Raw genomic sequence first — 25834 nt, forward strand, 5'->3', positions numbered from 1 at the left:
AGTATAGCGAGATCCTTGATGAAAACCTGCTCCAGAGCGCTCAGGACCTCAGACTGGGGCGAAGGTTCATCTTCCAACAGGACCACGACCCTAAGCACACAGCCAAGACAACGCAGGAAAGGCTTCGGGACAAGTCTCTGAATGTCCTTCAGTGGCCCAGCCAGAGCTTGGACTTGAACCCGATCGAACATCTCTGGAGAGACCTGAAAATAGCTGTGCAGCAACGCTTCCCAACCAACCTGATAGAGCTTGAGAGGATCTGCAGAGAAGAATGGGACAAACTCCCCAAATACAGGTGTGCCAAGCTTGTAGCGTCATACCCAGGAAGACTCGAGGTTGTAATCGCTGCCTAAGGTGCTTCAACAAAGTACTGAGTAAAGGATCTGAATACTTCCCGAAGGCACTGTATGACTATAATATATGAACAACTTTTGGAAAGCTCTTATTCTGAGCTAGCCATTACAAAAGTATGGTCCACAGATGTAACAGAATCTGAACAACCCTGTTAACGGGAACAGAATATGGAAATATATGACCTTGGCATTCCGTAATCCGAAATATTAACTTAAGTTTGTTCACAGACTGTATTTAACACCAAGGAAACTTTTTACGATGAGATTGATCCCCAACTCCCAACTGTTCACTCCCCACTGTTCACTGTGTCCCCTAAATCAGGGAAGCACATTCCTCCATATGATGTTAAATGCTTCTGGGGCAAAGTTATACAATTCATTCACAGTATGTTACTTACTGAGTATAGCTTATTGAATCTCTCAATCAATTAGAGATGATTACTGCTGGCAGGCAGCACTGCCGCAAAATAAGTCTTTGATGTTCTTTTTTCTTTTTTTGAGGGGAAGCCTACAGGTTTTATAAACATATAATTTGAAACGGATAGTGTACCTGTATCTCGCCCAACAATAAATAACAAAACAAAGAAAAATATTGAGGGAGATTACCGCACTGCTCACCTGACACTCAGAACTCCAAGGTGATTCAAATTGGTATTGCAAAATCAGCAGTCAGTCAAGGTGAAATAATTGACCAATCATGTTATTATCCGGTTATTACCGTAATTACATCATATTTATTACTGTACAACCTTTTTCTTTCAGCTCAAGAAAATGAACTGATTTCAACACAAGTTTAGATCTACTTTATCACTGTGACTGGCTTGGCACAATCTAAGTTTAGTTTACATCATTAGGCAAGCCATATTTCAGTAGTCTAAGCCCTTGAAAAATGGGAAGCACCTGCATTGCTGATGGATAATATAACATTGTTAAACTCTGGGGTGCACAGATACAGGATTTAAGCAACGCAATCACTTTCAACAAGAGCTTTTCTCCAATTATTTTCTTTCAAGGGCAGGAATCTGGAGGAATTGAGGGCAAAGGAAGAAAAGAAAGTAAGTCAGTAAGTAGTAAGTAAGCTGTTGCAAGCATATGGATGGACTAAAAGAGTGTACTACTTACTCCATCGGTTCACTAAGCTATTCATATGCATCTTGTGAGGGGTGGACAGGAGGGGTGCACAGTCAGGCCCACAGTGTGTGTAGACACAAGCAAGAGCAGCAGAAGTGAGTGCCTTTGTCCAGCAGCTGAGAGAGACCAGACCACATACATTATGAACACAAAGCGAACAGACAGGGACAACGCAACTAAAGGTGATTAAACATGCAAACAAGTGTCACTGACATACCACAAGATACACATGAAACATTCCACTATTGGTGATAAAACTATTATTGCACTTTCAGTGGGCTACTTGTGTAATCTGGATGACATAGGGACCTATAAGAGAGCACCTGTTGCATGTTTCAGCGCTTATTCGTGCATGATCACGTTACGGGTATCTTTATGTTTCAAACTAGTAAACTACGCATTACTTGCCATAAAAATGTATTCTATTTTAGGATGGTAGGCTTAATAAATGTGTCAATGATGCAATTAACAGCTGATTTATATTACGTAACATTTATAATTTTATTGAGATATGATATCATTCTAAACCTCACCTATCAATCGAAGGTGTAGACACCTTACTACTTACTGCGGCAAACTGTTGTATATTTCAGCGTTTTCTTCAATGAACTTCCCTGGCTGCGTCGTAGATGAAAATTGATATTTCCCATAGAGGTTGCGCCAGTTCTGCAACACGTTTAGCGCGTTCATGCGAGTGTCTCACAAACAGAGTAAACAATGCCTCAATCCCAATCAGTCACCGTCGGTTTCAGTTGTTGTGCAGAAACAAAACCCAAGCAGGTTGATGAAATCAGATTAAATGCATGCCTTATCTGTTGCCTCCCTGCAATTACATGACACACTGCCCTTCAACCGGTCACTCGTTAAAAAGTGAGACCAATGACAGCGTTGCCCAGTAGTGGCTTTCCCTCCCTCCCACACCACAGACAGCTGCCACTGCTGCCGCAATGGGAAACTTTGGTATTCTAAAGAACCGTTTGTTCTCATAACCTTTTCACTTCTGTGTTCTGTAAAGCAAGTCTAGATGACCTCCCAAAATGTTAACCCGGCAATAACTGAACCATTCTTTATTTATTAAATAACATCCCTATTCCACATATTAAACTAATTCACCATAGATATAAACCAGCTGCAAGCAAACTTGTTGAATACAACTCTTATAATACCTTCACCTATTAGGCTTATAAGTATTATTTCAGCTATAGGCATGTATTTTTGACCGAGGCAGTGAATATGCAGAGTCCATATTGTATCATGAAATGGCACAGGATGCACTCTGGTGGTCATTTTGAGTAACATAAATTGATGTTCATACAGTATGGCCATTACCTATGATGGCCATTACCTATGATGGCCTGAAAACGTGTGAACCAACTGCTTCAACAATACCCTACAGCAAAATACCCAACAATAAATGTGACAGAGACAGGACACATTGCAGAAAGTTAACTGTCATTTACTCATAATGAACTGGATAATATAGATTCAATCATTATGAGCTCTTGTTTTGTGAGAAGCTCTGTTATGCTATGACAATTCAATGGTATTTTTAATAGTATGTTGGCATGCATTTGGGTAGAGGCACCAAAGCTCTCACTACAATGGATGGCATTATTCTACAGTACATTGTGTGATATGGACAGTAAAGGTAATCCTAGCCCTTTCAATAATATTGGGCAAAGACTGAAACAAAAAGCGAAGATTAAATATATGTATAAATACAAATACAGAATTCTGTGGGTTGCATTTAATTCAGCCCTGTAGTCAAACCCAACCTCTTCTTTGATATAATGAAGGGGAGGGGAGCACTTTGATGTGGAGTGATAAAATAAGTTGTAATTTAAATGTTCTTCCCTCGTCGGCTCAGGGATTCAAACTAGCAACCTTTCGGTTACAGGCCCAGCGCTCGAACCGCCGCTTCTGATCTGGACTGAGGTCATAGTCAGTATCTTCTCCTTCATTTTAATATTCCGTAATATTATTCCTGAACATTTTACACAAGATGGTGAGATCTCCAAACAGGTACTGCCATAGTAAGCGGTCAGCTACTGTATACAGAGACCTCAATTAGATACTGTACCATCTAACAACACAGTATACATGACAGACCAATGACAGGGTCGAGCGTTGCACCACAGAGTGACATTTCGTATGCATAGTAAGTAATAAGTCTTAAAAAACACACAACATACAATTCAGATTGTTTTTAACATACAGCAGTGACATGCAAGAAATGTTCACCCCCCCCCCAAAAAATGTGTACCTTTGTCATATATTCAACACGTTGGTGCTGAAAAAAATCTGTATGTTGGAAGCATTAATTGTTGAATTAATGTCGTTTCAATGATATACTATGGAACCAAACATGTCCAGTGACTGTAGCTATCCATACACAAACACTGTCTAACAACGTGCAAAAAAAGGCAAGAGGTAAACATTTAAAAAAAAAAACATGCCACAAGACAACTAGGGAGATCATTCGACCGCTTAGACATGGAAAGAGTTGCAACCCAGTGGCAATGTCTGATTTCTACTAGCACGTTTGTATCTTACCATATCTGATGACAACTTTATCTATGTCAAATGAATTCCAACATTTCCATAACAGATATGCCATGCATAGATTTGTACAAGAGGTCTGCAGCCACACTATATGCCTGGGAGTGAAATGAATTTGTAAGAGAAAATAATTCATATAATTTCACAATGACATTGCAATAGAAATAATCACTTGTTTTAAAGGTGTTTGCTATTCGTTTACAAAATACACAATTGATTTTCTTTTTGGTGTCCTGAAAATGAGATGTTTAAAAACCACACCCGTCAATCTATTACCATGTAAAAAGCTTAAAGAAACAAACATGCCACAAACACATTATTTTGACTTGAGCTTCAACATTGTATCATCCCCTTGACCCGCTGCACGTTTGAGAAGTAAACACGTTAGAAAACACGTCGTTTTTAAAAAGCTCTTTACCAGTTGTAGTAACTGGGAGACATTGTACAACAAACCATTAGTGAGGACTGAATGAATCAAAGAAAGAGATTATGCATCAATAACTAATTCTATGAACGTGCAACTTATGTAGCGTATACAATGGGTGTATTGGGAAGGAAACAAACTCACATGCATACTATGAACGTAGCAAAGCTTCTTTTTCTCTATCTTTCGTTTCAATAAACCTCTCCTGTTTATCGTTACAAAACTGTCCAAATTAATGATGAGTGGTCCAGACAATCATAGTCAAGTAACTTGCTCTACTAATATGTGTCCCCAAACACACTCTCCCGTCCCCCATACCCCTGCAGTAAACATCAGAGCCTTTTCAAACGGAGGAGAGGCTGGAGAAACACATGTACCTAGGCTAATACAGACCTTTATATCAGAAGCCTGAGACAGAGCATGCTATGACTAGAAACATGAGCATGCATTACAGATGGGTGTTAGTGAGTGACAGTCAGGAGGGAGCTTTCACCAAAAGGGTGTTCAGGCCCCCGTCACATCCCTAGAACAGTCCTGTCCACCTCCGCAAAAGACATTAGTGGCTTCAACCAACATAATTCGCTAGCATGCCTCCACCCTCGCGCTGAGAAACCACACCGCATCAGGAAAGAGCCTCATCTTCGCCCACCAAGGGCAGGTCCATACTTCTCATGCCCTCCCCGCTCTCTTGTTTCCTAGGAAACAAACCGGAGGAGCAGAATTCAATACAGCCATCAGTGCTAAGTAGCTGTGTCAATTCTATCACTGTAGAGATACAGCTAGTTAACCTCAGTTTAGCTGGGAAACTCAGCGGAACCATTCGCTTGTTAGCGACATAACTGGAGAGATTGCACAGAGAGGGAACTTAGCAAGCTGTTAGTTGAACATTCAGGTCAGAGATAAAAAAAAACATCAAAGTAGTTCACTGGTACGTCCTTGGGAGGGAGGAGGGTATTGTGATGCTGCATGCGGAGGAATCAGTGACCCATTTTTTAAATACAGATATTCGGCCAAATTTAAAATCAGGGTTTTCACAGGAAAAGTGTTTAGGCTGCAGTTCTATAAGTGCTTGGCCAAGGATGAGATTGATTCATTCTAATTATGCTGACTTGCCGGTTTCTGCTCTGCACATTGCTGTACAGTTCACACTTGGCCAGAAACACCTTAGATTGCACTTGGTCGTAAGGGAACACCATGTCACCCCAGTTGGGGATCAGCAAGAGGTTCCCAGACATGGTTTCAAGTAGAGGTCGACCGATTAATCGGAATGGCCGATTAATTAGGGCTGATTTCAAATTTTCATAACAATCGGTAATTGGCATTTTTGGACACCGATCATGGCCGATTACATTGCACTCCACGAGGAGACTGCGTGGCAGGCTGACTACCTGTTATGCGAGTGCAGCAAGGAGCCAAGGTAAGCTGCTAGCTAGCATTAAACGTATCTTATAAAAAAATCTATCTTAACATAATCACTAGTTAACTACACATGGTTGATGATATTACTAGTTTATCTAGCTTGTCCTGCGTTGCATATAATCGATGCGGTGCATGTTAATTTATCATTGAAGCATAGCCTACTTTGCCAACCGGGTGATTTAACCTGTTGGGGCTAGGGGGCAGTATTTGCACGGCCGGATAAAAAAAACATACCCGATTTAAACTGGTTACTACTCTTGCCCAGAACCGGAATATGCATATAATTAGTCGATTTTGATAGAAAACACTCTAAAGTTTCTAAAACTGTTTGAATGGCGTCTGTGAGTATAACAGAACTCATATGGCAGGCCAAAACCTGAGAAGATTCCATACAGGAAGTGCCCTGTCTGACAATTTGTTTTCCTTCTGTTGCATCTCTATCGAAAATACTGCATCTCTGCTGTAACGTGACATTTTCTAAGGCTTCCATTGGCTCTCAGAAGGCGCCAGAAAGTGGAATGAGATGTCTGCAGTCTCTGGTCGAAGTCCACAGCTCTGTTTGTTACTGGTCAGGCTGGGGACAGTGACACTGGAGATGCGCGTTCATGAGAATTCTCCATTTTGTTCTTTCAGCCTTTGAATGAATACAACGTCGCCCGGTTGGAATATTATCGCTATTTTACGAGAAAAATCGCATAAAAATTGATTTTAAACAGCGTTTGACATGCTTCGAAGTACGGTAATGGAATATTTTGAATTTCTTTGTCACGAAATGCGCTCGCGCGTCACCCTTCGGATAGTTACCTGAACGCATGAACAAAATGGCGGTATTTGGATATAACTATGGATTATTTGGAACCAAAACAACATTTGTTGTTGAAGTAGAAGTCCTGGGAGTGCATTCTGACGAAGAACAGCAAAGGTAATCCAATTTTTCTTATAGTAAATCTGAGTTTGGTGAGGGCCAAACTTGGTGGGTGTCAAATTAGCTAGCCGTGATGGCCGGGCTATGTACTCAGAATATTGCAAAATGTGCTTTCGCCGAAAAGCTATTTTAAAATCTGACACCGCAATTGCATAAAGGAGTTCTGTATCTATAATTCTTAAAATAATTGTTATGTATTTTGTGAACGTTAATCGTGAGTAATTTAGTAAATTCACCGGAAGTTTTCGGTGGGTATGCTAGTTCTGAACATCACATGCTAATGTAAAAAGCTGTTTTTTTATATAAATATTGACTTGATTGAACAAAACATGCATATATTGTATAACATAATGTCCTAGGAGTGTCATCTGATGAAGATCATCAAAGGTTAGTGCTGCATTTAGCTGTGGTTTTGGTTTTTGTGACATATATACTTGCTTTGAAAATGGCTGTGTGATTATTTTTGGCAGGGTACTCTCCTGACATAATCTAATGTTTTGCTTTCACTGTAAAGCCTTTTTGAAATCGGACAATGTGGTTAGATTAACGAGAGTCTTGTCTTTAAAATGGTGTAAAATAGTCATATGTTTGAGAAATTGAAGTTATAGCATTTTTGAGGTATTTGTATTTCGCGCCACGCGATTCCACTGGCTGTTGACTAGGGAGGTTAATCAGAGAGGCAACAAAGAGACCAAAGATAACCCTGAAGGAGCTGCAAAGCTCCACAGCAGAGATTGGAGTATCTCTGCTGTTTGGTGTTCGCCAAAAGGCATGTGGGAGACTCGCCAAACATATGGAAGAAGGTACTCTGGTCAGATGAGACTAAAATTGAGCTTTTTGGCCATCAAGGAAAACGCTATGTCTGTCACAAACCCAACACCTCGCATCACCACGAGAACACCATCCCCACAGTGAAGCATGGTGGTGGCAGCATCATGCTGTGGGGATGTTTTTCCATCGACAGGGACTGGGAAAGTGGTCAGAATTGAAGGATGGCGATAAATACAGGGAAATTCTTGAGGGAAACCTGTTTCAGTCTTCCAGAGATTTAAGACTGGGATGGAGGTTCACCTTCCAGCGTCCCACCTTGCCCAGGGAGGTTAAGAAGCGCATTCGCGAAAAAAGCACTGTTGTTGCACCAATGTGTACCTAACCATAAACATCAACGCCTTTCTTAAAATCAATACACAAGTATATATTTTTAAACCTGCATATTTAGTTAATATTGCCTGCTAACATGAATTTCTTTTAACTAGGGAAATTGTGTCACTTCTCTTGCGTTCTGTGCAACAGAGTCAGGGTATATGCAGCAGTTTGGGCCGCCTGGCTCGTTGCGAACTGTGAAGACTATTTCTTCCTAACAAAGACAGCCAACTTCACCAAACGGGGGATGATTTAACAAAAGCGCATTTGCGAAAAAAGCACAATCGTTGCACGAATGTACCTAACCATAAACATCAATGCCTTTCTTAAAATCAATACACAGAAGTATATATTTTTAAACCTGCATATTTAGTTAAAAGAAATTCATGTTAACAGGCAATATTAAACTAGGGAAATTGTGTCACTTCTCTTGCGTTCATTGCACGCAGAGTCGGTATATGCAACAGTTTGGGCCGCCTGGCTCGTTGCGAACTAATTTGCCAGAATTTTACGTAATTATGACATAACATTGAAGGTTGTGCAATGTAACAGGAATATTTAGACTTATGGATGCCACCCGTTAGATAAAATACGGAACGGTTCCGTATTTCACTGAAAGAATAAATGTTCTATTTTCGAAATGATAGTTTCCGGATTTGACCATATTAATGATCTAAGGCTCGTATTTCTGTATGTTATTATGTTATAATTAAGTCTATGATTTGATATTTGATAGAGCAGTCTGACTGAGCGGTGGTAGGCAGCAGCAGGCTCGTAAGCATTCATTCAAACAGCACTTTCGTGCGTTTGCCAGCAGCTCTTCGCAATGCTTCAAGCATTGTGCTGTTTATGACTTCAAGCCTATCAACTCCCAAGATTAGGCTGGTGTAACCGATGTGAAATGGCTAGCTAGTTAGCGGGGTGCGCGCTAATAGCGTTTCAAACGTCACTCGCTCTGAGACTTGGAGTAGTTGTTCCCCTTGCTCTGCAAGGGCCGCGGCTTTTGTGGAGCGATGGGTAATGATGCTTCGAGGGTGGCTGTTGTCGATGTGTTCCTGGTTCGAGCCCAGGAAGGGGCGAGGAGAGGGACGGAAGCTATACTGTTACACTGGCAAGAACATCCAATAGTCAAAGGTATGTGAAATACAAATGGTATAGAGAGAAATAGTCCTATAATTCCTACAATAACCTCAACCTAAAACTTCTTACCTGGGAATATTGAAGACTCATGTTAAAAGGAACCACCAGCTTTCATATGTTCTCATGTTCTGAGCAAGGAACTTAAACGTTAGCTTTTTTACATGGCACATATTGCACTTTTACTTTCTTCTCCAAAACATTGTTTTTGCATTATTTAAACCAAATGGAACATGTTTCATTATTTATTTGAGGCTAAATTGATTTGATTGATATATTAAGTTTTAAAAAAAGTGTTCATTCAGTATTGTTGTAATTGTCATTAATACAAATACATGTTTTTTATTTTTTTTAATTATAAATCGGCCGATTAACCGGTATCGGCTTTTCCGGGGTCCTCCAATAATCGGTATCGGCGTTGAAAAATCATAATCGGTCGACCTCTAGTTTCAAGTACCCCTGTGTATTGGCTATAATTATTCCCTTAACTGCATGTTGATCTGCTACACAGGAGAACTTGACGACGAACACCACTCATGCCTATGGACTTGTGAGTTTCATACCACTTGAATAGTACTGAGATAGATAGGCAGGCAAGGCAGTGGCAGGCCCATTGTCCTTTACCTTCTTTGGTTACTATGAATGTAGCAGTATCTCACATTGCCCGCTCTCCCTTTGCTGGCGGGCAGGAGGGAGGGGGGGGACAGATTAAGAGGTTGCTACAGCAAGCACAGACAAGTATATCACAAGTAAATCTTATCACCACCTACGTGACATCCTACTATCATTTAATGACAATTAAGAATCAATTTTGCAAGAAAAGAATAGTTAGCCATGTACAAAAGAACCCCCAACACTGAGCTTTTCTATTGCAATATGAAGCTACATTACATTATTAAGTGATTTTAGGGATGCACATTTCTGGAAACTTTCTTAAAATTGCCAGGTTTTCTAGAAATGTTCCAGAAATAAGTAGAAAATCCAGAATCCTACATCCAGGATTTTGGGAAAACCTGAGAAAAATACAGATATTTTGCAACCCTCGCTGCTTAGAAAATATGTTTCATCCACTGACTAGAGAGCAGCGTAAAAGGCCTAAGCGAGGGGGACTTACGTGAGCATGTGTCCTGGTGCAGACAGACCGGTGCCTCGGTCTTCGGTTCTCTGACGGCCCCAGTCAAAGGGGTTCCCAAAGGAGCGCTTCCTCAGCATGGTCCTCACCAGGATCTACAGAGACAGAGAGACATTTGAATGGGCTGGAATGACACCAGTCACAGAGCAGAGTGGCTATGAGCAGATTCATTCATTCACTTTTTCTGGTCAAACAGTCTTTTATTAGTTACAACACTTCCTATCAAGTTGCCCTTGTGGTGTAATTACTTTAGAACTTCTTTGTAACCAGTGTAACTACCCCGCTGTACAACAGTAATTGTCGATGAAACAATCAAAGCCCCTGTTTTGGTAAAAAGCTGAGGGACAGGCCTGGAGAAATATAACCCCTCTTTAATTCATAAACAGATATATGGATATCAAAATGATAGTTTTAACCATGTTTTGAGGCTGTGCAGTGTTCGTTTACATTTACGATGCTTACAAACATTGGAGCAAAACAAGCTTATATTCTGGGTTCTGATGGGGTACGACAGTTGAACTAAGCTCATGAGGCATTTCTAAGTTACATTCTTCAAGAATCAAATGGGCATATATCATTCATTAATAAGTCCAAAAAAACGGAAGTATCAACTACAGATTCTAGCTATGAAGGCAGTGCAGCGTGGCCTGTGTGTGTCCTCCTCCCACCACTCACCACAGTGGCCAGGCTGGGGATGTGTTTGACAGAGTTCTCCACCTCCTCCTCGGTCACCTCGATCAGCATGCAGCAGTTATCATCCTCCAGAGGGAGGGGCTCCGCTCCTTGCCGCGTCACCCACGGGTGCACCTGGAGGGAGCAGAGAGGCCCAACGTGATGCAGCCACACACACTAAATGCATTACAAACACACACACACACAAATCACTAAGAAGCCCGACCTTAATCTGCGGTACTGATATCCTGGTTTCTGGATTCTTGTCAAGCATCTTCAGTAGCAGATCTTTCAGATCGTCAGATAAGTCTGAACTGTAGGGGTCACAACAAGCGTTAGGGGTCCTTCATTAACCATGGATCGTATCCCTCCCAATAGAGTTGAATGGAGAACTCACTGCTCTGGCACCTCCACTGGCTGAGTCTTGATCTTCTGATGAAGACTGATGATGCGTTCATCCATAAAGGGACACTGTCGACAGGAGTCACATTCAAATGAGAAACGCGTCAGGTGAAACATGTTCCGTATCGGTCATAAGGCTGAACTATTGCATTATGCAGCTGTGGATTGTAATAACATATAGAGCACGGTAGGAGGAGAGGTTTACCACTCCGAACACGAAACAGTACAGCGTCACTCCCATGGCCCAAACATCCAATGCCTAGAAGAAGAAACAGAATTCACTTAAAAACCCACATAATTTCCTCATAACAGCTGCCCTTAAGGAATTTCAGAGAGGAAATAGATCATATTTCATTCCCAAAGAGCCTTCCAGGGGGTGAGAGAAGCTCATTCACCTTGCCGGAGAAGTTCTTCCTGGTCTCGGAGAGGGTCTCGGGGGCGAGGAAGGCGGGCGTGCCTACCGTGCTGGTCAGGAGGGCGTCGGCCCCCTCGAACTGGTTACTGACCCCGAAGTCAGCGATCTTAATGTGACCGTCCTCCCCGACCAGGAGGTTAGAGGGCTTGATGTCCCGGTGGATGATCCTCTGGTAATGCACTGGACAACAACAGCACAGTGTTATTAGTCATTTAGCAGACGTTCTCACGGTAACGAGGCATACATTTTACTACTTTTCATTTCTCCTTCTGTAACCAGCGCCACTGTGCTGCTAAACGGTATGGCTTCCTTCACAGTCCCTGTCCATAGCACGGCTCCAACTAGTGACCCTCTGCCCGCAAACACATGACCGCCTGCTTGTTGTTCTTACTGTGCTACTTTTGATTATGACTTTTTATTTTAGCCTACTTGGTAAATATTTTCTTCTTCTTGAACTGCACTGTTGGTTAAGGGCTTGTAAGTAAGCATTTCACGGTAAAGTCTACACTTGTTGTATTCGGCGCATGTGGCAAATCAAGTTTGATTTGACAACCTACTAAGCATTTGCGCCACTGAAAAGGATCTGATTCAGTGGCACCATTTTAAGCTGTGGGTGAGTTGTTCCGGTGCCATCTCAATCTGCTACAAACACACCTCTGTATAACACCTCCTGAAGATACAGGGAAATGAGGATTCTTTGTGTTAAAGTGAAGGGGGGGGGCGTGTCTGAGTAGTTGTATGTGGGAGAGGAAGAGAGGTTTGAGTGCTGCTTGTAGTATCCTTACAGTGCATCTCTCTCCCTCCATCTCTCCGTTTGTACTGCTCCGGTAGAAGACAGAGCTTGTGGTGAGCCTGGGTGTGTCCCGAATGGCACCCTATGCCCTATATAGTGCACTACTTTGACCAGAGCCCCATGTAGGAAATAGGGTGCCACTTAGGATGCACCCTGTGCTTGAGTGCAATAATGCCACTGAAAGTCATTGTGATTATGTGCATTGGGGAAAGGAGGCAGTGAGTGGCTGAAGAGCGGAAGAGTAGCTAATCAGAAGAAGACCATTGTGCTCTCCCAAATGTTTGGTGGGTGCGTAAAACCCGTCATTTCAGACAAGCAAAAAAGGTGTGATGGGTCCACACTCAAAAAGAGGTCGCAAGAAGCTTGCTTCATTTGTATTATTTTCACTGCATCAGGGATCGCGTACACAGATGTTTCGGCTTTGCAGCCAGGGTGTGGGTGCAAATCTTTATTCATTCACAGCAGCATTTATAGGGAACACAGGCAAGCTACCGGTGTGCAGCAGCAAAGAGAGGGAGAGCACAGACAGTATTGTGATTAGAGAAGAGAATCCACTCACAGAACTCAATCCCCCTGACCAGGTCTTGGAAGTAGAACCGAGCCTGGTCCTCATTCAGCGGCTTGTCCGTGGGCAACTCCTCCATCACAGCCCTGTGAACGAGCGACACACACACAGACACAGCGAGAGAGCAGTAAATTGAGCGTCAGTGCTTAACGAGATTGAGCTCACTCCAGCGTATACTGATTACAGTAACAAGAGGATCGACTCACCCCTTTTTGACCAGCTCGAACACTGTAAACAGAACAGAGAGGCCGTCGGTACTACATCATCAACGCTTTAGCTAGTTAATTATCACGATTAAAATGATCACATCTGTGAGTGGGTCTGATTAGGAAGTGAGTGGGACGTGTGTATCTCACACCTCATAACGATCAGTCGTAACGATGTTGAACAGTGACTGTGTAACGTGAACTGAAGGATATCTATTGGTGGGTGTGTGTATGCGTTGCCAAGCGGAGAATCAGGCCAATCTTACCCATGTACAGATGGTCCTCACCAGGGTCGTCAAGAACCTGGCAGGAGAAGAGAGGGGCGCAGGTTTAGAGGAGCACACATACTAGACCGACGGCACACTACAACACTAGCAGTCTGTTGTAAACGCAAATCCACTTGCAATCACTGACAGTGCCACGATGCCAACGAGCACTCACAATAATATTGTATAACAGTTTTGACAAAACAATTGAAGCAGGGAGGTTCCTGTTTCATGAAAATAACACTGAACTCAAAACAGTGACACAGTGTGTTACAAATGTATTATGCATTGGCAATACACAACAGCTTGAGTTAAAGAGGACAAACACCATCCAGACTGTAGAGCCTCACCTCCACCAGCTTCACTACATTGGGATGGTCCAGCTTTTTTAGGATGGCAATCTCCTGGTAGACCCGTTCCAGTGGTCCTTTTGGCTGAGGGGGGCCTTCGGGGACTGCTTTGGCTCCGCGGGGGGGTGGTCTCCCTACAGGAAGGAGGGGGGAGAGGGGAGGGAGGGGAGAAAGTGTAGTGGCCTTGTTAGTGTACAGCAGCGGTCACCACCGGCGATCGCGATCGACTAGTCGATCTCCAAGGCATTCCTAGTCGATCACCAAACATTTCTGTAAGAAAAACAACAACAATAAAGCCTTGCGTTCCTATTTATTTTTTGGCGCTGTTGATGGTAGGTGCACTTGATTCAGCAGTCCTAGCACCGGAAAGGCAAAGTGTTCCCATTTTGAACCATTTCATGTGTCTGAACGTAGAACTCCGCCTACCCGGCAGGCCCAGAGAGCAAATCAAGTGCACCTACAGGCCTACAGCTGGCCAATCAGATAGCTCAGATCACTGTGTTTGCACAGTTCCCTCGAGCCATAGACTGTAAAAAGAAACTTCGAACACACAGCAAAGTTGACACTGAGAGACTTCAAAACCATGACTGGAGAGAGTCAACGAATACAGCAAAGCACTGATGAGTAAGTTCATGTTTAAGTCATTATTCAGCACTGTCAACACTTTGTTCAAAACTTTTATGAGCCATAAAATGTGCATTCTCCCTACTTCCACTCACGCTGCAACCAGCACTGCAGCCGTATGAACGAGTACAGCAAAGTGTTCCCATAAGTTTGCATTGTTATTATTAGCGGCTTGTCAACTTTTTTATATTGAGTAATATTATTCTCAGTGGAGGGATATATTCTCAGTGGAGGGAGGGAGAGAGGAGGGACGGGGAGTCGGGTGAGAGGCAGCCTCACCGCTGCTCCCTCCCCTCAGACTGACCATCAGTCCAGTAAAATGAAATAAAAAGCCAATTATATTGCTCACTCAGCTGTGCATTATCATGATCATATATCTACATTTTTTTTAATATAATTTCAAAATGGTTTGAGAAGAACATTGGCAGGGTAATTCAAGCATAGCCAACACGCGGTGATGTAGCCTACTACAAACCTCATCGCCACAAAACTGTTTTCAATAGGCACATGTTTTTTTTTATCTGAGCGGTAGATCTTGGCTTGCATCTTGACTCAGAAAAAGGTTGGTGACCACTGGTCTACAGCAGCAAAGTCTCACTGTACTGTCCTAGAATAGTCTATCTACTCCCTGCTGGGTTGACCATATGCCTCAGGCTCAGTACTTACGTGGGAAACCTGCCTGCCTCATCAGCCTCTTCTTGGACAGCACTTTCATCGCCTGGAGGGAGAGAGGGAGGAGGAGAGAGAGGGAGCAGAGAGAGAGAGAGGTCTGACATCAAAGTATGGAGAGATGTACAGTAAAGGGGATTGTAGTTACATGCTACAAACCTGTGCACATCGCAGGAGGTTGGTGGCACCTTAATTGGGGAGGACGGGCTTGTGGTAATGGCTGGAGCAAAAATAGAACTGCTTGGCCATAATGACCATCGTTATGTTTGGAGGAAAAAGGGGGAGGCTTACAAGCCGAAGAACAACATCTCAACCGTGAAGCACGGGGTGGCAGCATCATGTTGTGGGGGTGCTTTGCTGCAGGAGGGGCAGAACTGAAAAGGCGTGTGCGAGCAAGGAGGCCTACAAATCTGACTCAGTTACACAAGCTCAGGAGGAATGGGCCAAAATTCACCCAACTTATTGTGGGAAGCGTGTGGAAGGCTACCCGAAACGTTTGACCCAAGTTAAACAATTTAAAGGCAATGCTACCAAATACTAATTGAGTGTATGTAAACTTCTGACCCACTGGGAATGTGATGAAAGAAATAAAAGCTGAAATAAATCATTATCTCAAATATTATTCTGACATTTCACATTCTTAAAATAAAGTGGTGATCCTCACTGACCTAAGACAGGGAATATTTACTAGTATTAAATGTTAGGAATTGTGAAAAACTGAGTTTAAATGTATTTGGCTAAGATGTATGTAAACTTCTGACTTCAACTGTACATGCTAAAATCGCCACTGTGTGTGTGTGTGTGTGTGTGTGTGTGTGTGTGTGTGTGTGTGTGTGTGTGTGTGTGTGTGTGTGTTTGTTTGTGTAAGATGGCCAGCAGGACTCACGTAATAAGTGTTGTTGTCTTCATTGTAGGCCAGCTTGACAACACCATAGGAGCCCTTGTCAGAGAACAGGAGAGCACAGGCAGTGTGACATTCAGTAGCTGTCAATCATCCACACAAATAAAAACCTACAGTACACACTCAAAAGAACACACACACACACACACAAACACCCACCCACACACACACACACACAATAGCTCTCCCAAGCTGACCCACCGGAAATGTGTGGGCCGAGTACTCTCAATGAGAACCAGCTGCTTCAAATCAAGTACAGTAAAATGTAAATCTACCCACCCCCCTTCCACCACACACACACACACACCCCACACACACACACACACACACACACACGTACATGCACACAGACAGCAGGCAGAACTCTCTCCAACTTCACCCATCCTGAGGCTCCCATTGTCTACTGCTTCACACAGAACAGACCCACTCTGCCCAAGGAGAGGAGAGGGGACTAGGGCTATTTATAACAGCCTCTCATCCTCCTCTAACTCTCCCTAGGCCAGGGATTTTAGGGAATTTGAAATGAGGACAAGGCTGGCAGGGAGAAGTGAGAATGACGGCAACCGTGTCCTTAATGATCCTCCCGACTTTTTAAACACGCACAGTAAGCCATAGATAGAGAAATGGTGAAGTGCTTTGAGGAGCCACGAAAGTACCTTTCCGATTTCATCTTTCAGCTTGTACTGGTTGAGCTGCACGCAGTCCTTTGAGAGAGAGAGACAGAGCGAGAGAGAGAGAGAGACAGAGAGACGAGAGAGAGAGAAGCTGACGTCTTTGCGTGACTAATGCATTTTTCTTGGTCTGCCAGAACCACACGAGGTGTCGAATTAGGAGAACCAACAATCCATGTAAAAGCAATGTGTTCACTAACAAAACCTTCCTTTTTGTTTCAACTTGGAAAACAAACTACCAGAAGTCAGCATGACTAAACATTAAAAAAATATATAAGCCTGTACCATACATGAGTAATGGAATCTGCTAGTTTTTTATCCTGTAAAGTCTAGGGGTGTTCAGGGAGCAGGGAAACAGCCTAGCAAGCAGAGAGATCATGGCTGCATTCCAAACGTGTAAAAGACACACCTTCTCCCCTCAGCCCTCAGATTAAGTGGACACTTCTGATGACGTATCATGACATATGATGAGTTGACACTTGCAGTGCGAGGGAGGAATGAATTCATTTTAAATGGACCGCCCTTGCCCAGGAAATTCTTCACTCGTCCAACGGTTGTGTTTTTCAGTCATCGTGGAACCCCCGGTAGCTACTGTGTGTGCTTTGTATGCGCTACAGTCAATTATGATTGAATTTCATATCGTGGCTAGAAGACAACAAACACATCCACAGGCATCGAATACTAGCCAGCCGACGATATCAGGTAAATCGAAAATGACAACGTATAAGTGTGACGTCAGGGAAAGTTGTATGCGCTAGCTAACGTTTCCAAAAGCTTTTACGAGACGTGTTTGTGCCGTCATGTGCATTAGTAGCACAATTTCTAACTTATTTACATTTGTTTTTACTTCCACTTGTATGTTGACTTCTCCATATTGATGTTGGTTTTACGTGTTGAATGACTTTTCTTAGCGGATGTACAATCATGGCAAATTGAATTTTGGGGCGTTTCAGGCCCCGGAGTGAAAAGAAATGTACACTCTAACACAAACGAGGGCTGAGGGGCTTTCGTTGCCAACTTTTCTTGCTTGGCTAATTGTTTGGACCGATGGCAAAGATGGACGCAGGGATTCCCCCAAGGACCATAAGGTGAGGGTTAGTAGAGGAGGGTGTGCCTTTTAAGTGTGTGGAATGCAGCCCATGTCTGCATCCCAAATAGCAGGGCCCATAGGGCTCGGGTCAAAAGTAGTGCACTATGCAGGGAATAGGGTGCCATTTGGGACACAGCCCATCTCTACAGGGAGCCTACTGGACTACGCTTCTGAGATCTACTGGGGAGTGAGCTGGCATCTACTAACACCATAGACCTTACCTTCACATATGCTCAACCTTTATACCAGTATGCTGCTTCATTTACCACTGGAGACAAATGCACAAGTTCAGCTGATGTGTGTTCATAGAGTTTGGCTAACACAAAATGGTGTTTTATTCCAAAGACCGTCGGGGGGGGTTAAAAGGCAGAAGGGCTGTGGCGGCGTTGCCTACCTGTAGGTCAGTGATGGAGACGCGGTGAGACTCCACGGTGGGTCTACGGGGCAGCCGGGGGGAGGAGTGGGGCGAGGTGATGGGCGAGTAGGGCAGCGAGGGGTAGATGTAGCGCCCGTTGGGGGACGACGCCGTCTGGGAGCGCTCCTGCAGGGACAGCTTCCGGTCTGACAGATTTAGTCTTCCCCTGTGCCCCTGGGGCTCAGGGGACAGGGCCTCGGGGCTGCCCACAGAGTGGGACAGCAGGTCGCAGGAGTGGGTTCTGAAGGGGGGCGCGCCGGGCTCAGGGGTCTCGGAGCACTCCATGTCCTCCACCTCATCACCCCCCTTGGGCTCGTACTCGGTCACCACGATGAGGGACTCCATGTAGTCTGGCACGGGGCGGGGGTTCATCTTCGGGGCGGGGCAGCTGCACAGTAGGTCAGGCAGGGGCTGTGTGTGAGTGTGTGTGGGCAGGGAGGCATGGCCGCAGGGCGACGGGGGCTCAGCAGAGGGCCAGGAGGAAACACATGGAAACATGACAACGACTGTTCCCAGAGCCTGTATGTCGCTGCTCCATCAGTGGTCTACATCAGGAGAGCAGAGCACTAGAAGCAAAAACACAAAATAAAAATGATATTTCACTTTCCAACACTGAGGACTTAATTAACAATGAAAAAGCCTAAAGGTCAGACATTTTAGTTATCATTTACAACACAGGTCTGTAGACAGACACAGACATTTTAGTTATCATTTACAACACAGGTCTGTAGACAGACACAGACATTTTAATTATCATTTACAACACAGGTCTGTAGACAGACATAGAGCCTTGGTCCTGACCTTGCTCATTGGCAAAATAGCAAAACTGTATGTTGCTCTGGATAAGAGCGCCTGCTAAATGTAACTCAAATGTAAATGTAAGATGAGCCAGACACACTTGGAATTCCAACCTGCAACATTATCTTAGCTCTTTCAACTGAAAATGAGTTGCGGTGCCAACAAACAAATCCTAACAAGATGACGCAAACACAAAGTAAACTTCATAAACATTGTTCAGAACCAAATCAACCTACAGCTGTTTGAACTTAGGCTAGGCAACGTTACTAGCATACTGCTTCTCCATGTGCTAACAACTTCAAACAGGGCAGGAATCAGTAACAACTTCTCAGAATGGTTGGACTCCCAAAGTCTCTATAGGGGGTTAGGTTATCTATTCTAGCCAAACATGGTTGTTTACCTCTACCTCAAGTACACCCCCCTGTTCACAACCCAATCTGGGTCCATTATCTGTTCTGATGTTGACTCTGCCAGTCAAGGGTGGTAAAGACGGAGCGGTTTCTCTCGGCAGGTTGATTCCTGACATGGTGCTGAGGGGATTGGAGCTCAGTGTGTGCGTACATAGACTGTGAAATCAAAGCAGACAGGAAAAAATATACTCATCCCCCAGCCAAGTTCACAACAAGGAGAAGGTGTGTGGGAAGAGACGCCCCATCCAGGTGGCCTTGACTCTACTCTCCCCCCCCCCCTTGCCTCCACACTGTCTATCTCTTCTATACATCCCTCCCTCCCTCTTTCTTTACCACCAGTCTTCTGGGAGTGAATTGCTTATGCTCTCTCCTGAACTCTGGCTTTCACATTTTCTCTATTGATACAACTCCCTATAGCTGCCTCTGTATAATCTCTGTCTTCTGTGTCTCTCCTGCTCTGCCTCACACCACTTCTATCCACCCCCTCCCTGTCCCCTCAATCACGTCTCCCACTCAGTTTGGAGTGGGTGCTCGTGGCTTGTGTTGTCGAAGCCTATGTAGAGGCTCTGTGTAGCCTTTCTCCCTGTTGGTACCTGCTGTACCTCACCAATGACCCCTACCTCATTACATCTCCTACTAAACACTAGGGTTGGGTTCAATTCCATTTCAATTCCGGGTCAATTCAGAAAGTAAACCAAACCCCAATTCCAATTAAAAAACATTGAAGAAAATGTGAATTTCAGTGTACTTCCTGAATTGAAATTGACCCCAACTTCTCCAGCCTCTTCCCTCAGCTTTTTACCGACCGAAACAGTGGCGGAGAGAACACTTTGTTATTGTTTCAACTGCTTATTTCACTGTGAGTAACTTTATAAGGTGATTATTGTTTTTTATATTGCGTGACGCAGCAACAAAATGTTTAATCATGGGCCGGTGCCAACAACTGAAAAAGTTAGTGGCCCCAGTGTTGCCAGGGGAAAACAGGCTGGAGCAGTGATTCTTGTGTGTTTATCTTTTGAAGAAGAGAGACATTTCCAGAACATGACGTGGAACCCTTGGGAATCTTCCTCTGTCATTCGTTACCAAGTAACAACACAATAACACTATCAAACAGGGGCCAGTTTCAACAGAGAATAAACAACAAAGTGCCCCATCATTATTTTCAGAGCAGAGCACTGTACCCTCCCATGTTGACTAAACTAAACTGTGACTTATTTGTCCTGTGCAACCTATGTGAATATCACAAGAATATTCTTGCAACATCCCAGACAACTACCATAAGTTAATTTAAAGAACTTAGACCAGGTGTTCTGTCAACATTATAAGAATGTCCTGTGCAACCTAACATCATATAAATGGCATCACAACAAGGGCTGCACATTTTAGGGAATATTCAGAGGTGGAAACTTTCCGTGGGAATTAATGGGATTATATTAAAATGAATATTAATACCATTTAAATGTAGATGTTTTTCGCATTGGATATATTTACCATATCATATGGAGACAGAAACATAAACCTTTTACCTTATAAGTAGACATCATTTCAAATGATTAAATCCTTCCAATAGAAATTTTAAAAAAACGATTTAGTCACGAATTGAACTTTAATTAAATGAGTTGACTCTTCACATGGGATGATTTCACTTAACAACAAAAGAAAGGGAATATTGAATGATCCCCAATGATCCATCACATCTCTCAAAAACGGTTTCAACATACATCTGTAAAATGATAACCAAAGCTTTAGTTTCTAGACTGTCTTCCTCTCAGGCTTCCATGTCTTCTCCCTGGACCTCCTCAATGTCCACCTCTTGAACATCAGACTCTGAGGCCTCATCTTCACTGTCACTTTCCAACCTTGTTGAGGATGGCTCGTTGTCTGGCTCAAAGAGGCTCAAATTTGCCCGGATTGCCACCAATTTTTCAACTCTTATATTGGTCATCCTGTTGCGTGCTTTGGTGTGTGTGTTCCCAAACAAGGACCAGTTGCGCTCTGAGGCGGCTGATGTTGGTGGGATTTGGAGGATGATGGAGGCAACAGGGGAAAGAGCCTCAGATCCACAAAGTCCCTTCTACCAGGTGGCTGATGAGATATGTTGGCACGACTGCCATATTGCATCTCCATCCCAAAGCCCTTGCTTGGAATTGTACTTTGCCAGACTGCCAAGAACCTTGCCCTCATCCAGGCCAAGGTGGCGAGACACAGTAGTGATGACACCATAGGCCTTGTTGATCTCCAGACAGGATGCTCTTGCCAGCATACTTGGGGTCCAACATACACTGCGGCGTGTATGGGCTTCAGGCAGAAGTCTTCATGCTTTTTGATGTATTTCAGAACTGCAATTTCCTCTGGTTGGAGCAACAGTGAAGTGGCAGGGTAGTACGGATTTCTTCTCTTACATCTGCAAGCAGAGTCTGAACATCAGACAGGATGGCATTGTCTCCCTCAATCAGTGCAATGGCTACTGCTATAGGTTTCAGGAGTTTCAGGCTGCTTACCACTCTCTCCCAAAGTACATCATCCAGGAGGATCCTCTTGATGGGGCTGTCCATATCGGCAGACTGTGATATGGCCATTTCTTGGAGAGACTCCTTCCCCTCCAGGAGACTGTCAAACATGATGACAACACCACCCCAACGGGTGTTGCTGGGCAGCTTCAATGTGGTGATCTCATTCTTCTCACTTTGCTTGGTGAGGTAGATTGCTGCTATAACTTGATGAGCCTTCACATACCTAACCATTTCCTTGGCTCTCTTGTAGAGTGTATCCATTGTTTTCAGTGCCACAACATCATTGAGGAGCAGATTCAATGCATGAGCAGCACAGCCAATGAGTGTGATGTGAGGGCAGGACTCTTCCACTTTAGACCAAGCAGCCTTCATGTTCGCAGCATTGTCTGTCACCAGTGCAAATACCTTCTGTGGGCCAAGGACATTGATGACTGCCTTCAGCTCATCTGCAATGTAGAGACCTGTGTGTCTGTTGTCCCTTGTGTCTGTGCTCCTGTAGAATACTGGTTGAGGGGTGGAGATGTAGTTAATTATTCCTTTCCCACGAACATTCGACCACCCATCAGAGACGATTGCAATACAGTCTGCTTTCTCTATGATTTGCTTGACCTGCACTTGAACTCTGTTGAACTCTGCATCCAGCAAATGAGTAGATCAACCATGTCTGGTTGGAGGGGTGTATGCTGGGTGAAGAACAATAAGAAATCTCTTCCAATAAACATTACCTGTGAGCATCAGAGGTGAACCAGTTGCATACACAGCTCGAGCAAGACATTCATCAGCATTTCTCTGACTGCGTTCCTCCATTGAGTCAAAAAAACTTCTGATTCCAGGAGGACCATGAGCTGTTGCTATCGATAAGGTGTCTGATTCAACATTTTCACCTCGAATAGAAGTAGAGGGACTTTTGTCAGAGGTTGCTTGTTGTGAGCGCTGAGGGAACTTTATGCACTTGGCCAGATGATTCTTTATCTTTGTTGCATTCTTCACATATGATTTGGCACAGTATTTGCAAATGTACACAGCTTTTCCTTCTACATCAGCTGCAGTGAAATGTCTCCACACATCAGATAGTGCCTGTAGCATTTTCATGTAAAGATTACAAAAGAAAAGAGTAAAAAAAATAATATATACAATTCCATGTACAGATAAATAGTTAAGCAGTTAGATTAAGATAAATATTTAAAAATGAAACATGTATGGAAACAGCAGGCTCAAGCAAGCTAAAACCCACATGGTAGCAAAAACTAACTAGCAGAGACTGTTAACAAGTTAGAAATGATTTAAACACACGTTGTTGAAGGCTACTATTTACTCGTTAACAAAAAAGAATGTACGTCATATAAAATATATTGACCCCATCCAGTATTGTAATCAAAACTTACCAGAAAGCATGTAGTCCCCTGCTCAGACAGTGTAGTAGTGTGGGCTCAATAGCATCTCATTAGTGTGCAAGATCTTGAGAATCAGCTGTACATGTGATGGAAGAATGTACTGTGCATGCAGAGGGTTGCAATTCCATTGAATTGGGGATAGTTTAACCAAAATATGCCACAAGACCTAGAATTGCCTTAAGGTTATCCCTCAAAAAAGGTTCACTGTTATAAGCTAACTTCTGATGAATTTAAGAAAGGTTCCAGGGCTCAACTTCCTATGGAACATTTCCCACCCTTTGCAACCCTAATCACAACTGAGCATATTTAGTGTTTTGGGAACCTCTCTCTTTTAATGTACCCACACTGTTCCCACAAAAGCCTGATTTAGCTTGAGGAGAGAAGAGAAACTTGGTGAGAAGTGACCCAAGATGTAGGCCTAGCTAGCCTGCCTAACCCAGTGTCTGAACCTATAATAGAATCTGAGGGCACTACCCGTGACCTACTTTGATCTCAGATGGGTCTTGACCTGTTTCTCGGCATCTATTTCCACTTGCTTGAGATGCTAATGCACACAGTCAGTGATTGAGAAATTCACACACACACACACACACACACACACAAGTAGCAAGATCACTTATTTACACATTGTCACTTTTTGTCAAGGCAGCTATAATGGAGTCCATGGCAGGCAAAGACAGACAACTTACTGCCTTGCTCCTAGAGATCTGAGGCTAAAGCCGTTCAACTTCTGTGATCCCTCACTATGGTGGATCGCTGAAGAAGCAGCTTGTTTCCAGCCCTGGAAACAAACAGATGCTGCTCTGAGGTAAACAACACAATGGCATCTGGAGCAGAGGAGTATTCTAAGCATCATTAGAGATCAACCCTGTCACTGATCTGTAGATAGTCCGAGACCAGATGAGCCTGTGAATGGCAAAACGAGTCTCCTCTCTCAAGCAGACTACAGCTGCTGTACTGTACTATTGATGCAGAGGCCTCAATGGGACTGAAGGTGCCGATTATTAGGCCCATTTGGTATACATTTGACCAAACAGAGATGCTGCAAGCGTGCACGTGGAAAGTTCGGTATCATGATGATTTGACCGTAGCTGCCATGACTTATCGATATGGTCAGTCCTCAATTGAATAGGATAGTAATTTGCATCAATGTCAATGTTATTCTGCAAAGCCACAATTATTATCGTCGGTAACCAGATGTTTCCGATGGCCTGTACATACACAAAACATATAGGACCCCAGCCGCGTGACGGGCGGGGGCACGTCATTTAGCACATCAAAACAATCAGTAGACGCAAACTAAAGGTTAATTCCATGACATTTCTTAGATAAAGTAAATCCAGTTTGCAGGTTAAAATGTTCATGGCCGGATAGAGAATGTCCTGGGCGCGAGACAAGGGCGATGAATATCGCAAAAGCATACACACTCGGAACATCAAAAGCGCCCTGGAAGGTTCACATTCATAACAGTTTACATTAAACTAGCAAGCTACAGCATAAAATATGTATCGCTAGCTAGATTGCAAACCTAAACGAAGATTAGTGGGTGCAACGCTCACGCTTTGTAAAAACAATCTCTCGGCCACAAACGTGACGCACGGTAGAAATAACGTTACCATCTAATCGTTGATGTAAAACTTACCTTTTCATGTGCAATTATGAACTAAGGGCGTTCCGTATGGTAGCCACCTGACTGTATGAAACAGCGTTGATGTTGCTGGTGAAATATCTAGCTACATGAAGAAAGTGAACGACGCATCGTGATAGGTGGCGAGCATTCTCTGAAGAACCAATCCAGCTGGGCAGACACCGTGTGGCCAGCGGGTGAAACGCTGTAGGTTGTGGACCATATGCTGGACGCTCTGACAGTTACGTTTTATTTATCCCTCCCTGAATATTCACAAAAGGAAAAATAGATATTCGGCCCTAATTGTCGGAAGCATAGCTAAAACACTAAGTTTGCATGGCATTGGCCTTTCTTGGCATAGTAGCATAATGTAGCCTTGATTCATTCTGTCTCCACCATGTGGTGCAAAAACGATATTTCACGACCAAGAAAACCAGGTAAAATAATGGCCAAAAAGTAGTTGCATTGCACATCACAATCACTCAAGAGTCCACACAGTCGTGAAGGCATGACAAAGCCGCTGCCCCTTCAGAATGTTCTACAGCACCATTGAGAGCATCTTGACTGGCTGCATCCCCGCTTGGTATGGCAACTGCTTGGCATCCAACCACAAGACAATAGAGGGTAGTACATCCAGGAGCTCTATACCAGGCGGTGTCAGAGGAAGGACCTAAAAATTGTCAGACTCCAGCCCCCCAAAATCACAGTGTTCACTCTGGTACCGCACAGCAAGCCTGGAACCAACAGGACCCTAAACAGCTTCTACCGCCCCATGACTGCTAATTAGTTAACCGGACTATCTGAATTGACCCTTCACATACACTGCTGCT

At 43.7% G+C, this 25834-nt stretch overlaps 2 protein-coding genes across 7 annotated transcripts in view; both read right to left on the reverse strand.

The window, feature by feature from the left end:
* LOC106563119 (dual specificity testis-specific protein kinase 2) overlaps nucleotides 1-2818 on the reverse strand; it is a 33458-nt gene extending 30640 nt beyond the window's left edge. For 2 of the 4 annotated variants that reach the window (XM_014128349.3, XM_014128348.3), the window contains exons 1-2: nucleotides 2053-2818; nucleotides 1476-1600 (exon numbers count right to left, since the gene is read on the reverse strand). In XM_014128349.3, coding sequence (XP_013983824.1) covers nucleotides 1476-1600; nucleotides 2053-2174 — 247 coding nt within the window. In that variant the 5' untranslated portion in view covers nucleotides 2175-2818. Of the gene's footprint in view, nucleotides 1-1475; nucleotides 1601-2017 lie in introns of all 4 variants that reach the window. The other 2 variants (XM_045689942.2, XM_014128350.3) reach the window with 2 other exon arrangements.
* Nucleotides 2819-2924: 106 nt separating this feature from the next.
* Nucleotides 2925-25274, reverse strand: LOC106563118 (calcium/calmodulin-dependent protein kinase kinase 2). Of its 3 annotated transcripts, XM_014128344.3 has the most exons (18): nucleotides 25020-25273; nucleotides 24067-24158; nucleotides 18242-18828; nucleotides 16743-16790; nucleotides 16072-16125; nucleotides 15183-15234; nucleotides 13893-14026; nucleotides 13543-13579; nucleotides 13277-13298; nucleotides 13065-13156; nucleotides 11693-11892; nucleotides 11503-11556; nucleotides 11293-11366; nucleotides 11122-11209; nucleotides 10899-11030; nucleotides 10206-10318; nucleotides 9716-9769; nucleotides 2925-5162 (listed from the first exon to the last, which is right to left on the reverse strand). In XM_014128344.3, exons 3-18 carry the CDS (start codon nucleotides 18758-18760, stop codon nucleotides 5090-5092), a joined length of 1746 nt encoding a protein of 581 aa, XP_013983819.2. In that variant the 5' UTR covers nucleotides 18761-18828; nucleotides 24067-24158; nucleotides 25020-25273; the 3' UTR covers nucleotides 2925-5089. The 3 variants fall into 3 exon arrangements, with proteins under 3 accessions (XP_013983819.2, XP_013983820.2, XP_013983822.2); XM_014128345.3 differs by lacking the exon at nucleotides 24067-24158 and having other exon boundaries at nucleotides 25020-25274; XM_014128347.3 differs by lacking the exon at nucleotides 9716-9769 and having other exon boundaries at nucleotides 25020-25261.
* Nucleotides 25275-25834: the final 560 nt, after the last annotated feature.

This window comes from Salmo salar, chromosome 11 (genome assembly GCF_965601325.2).
Source record: "Salmo salar chromosome 11, fSalSal1, whole genome shotgun sequence".
Classification (NCBI taxonomy): domain Eukaryota; kingdom Metazoa; phylum Chordata; class Actinopteri; order Salmoniformes; family Salmonidae; genus Salmo; species Salmo salar.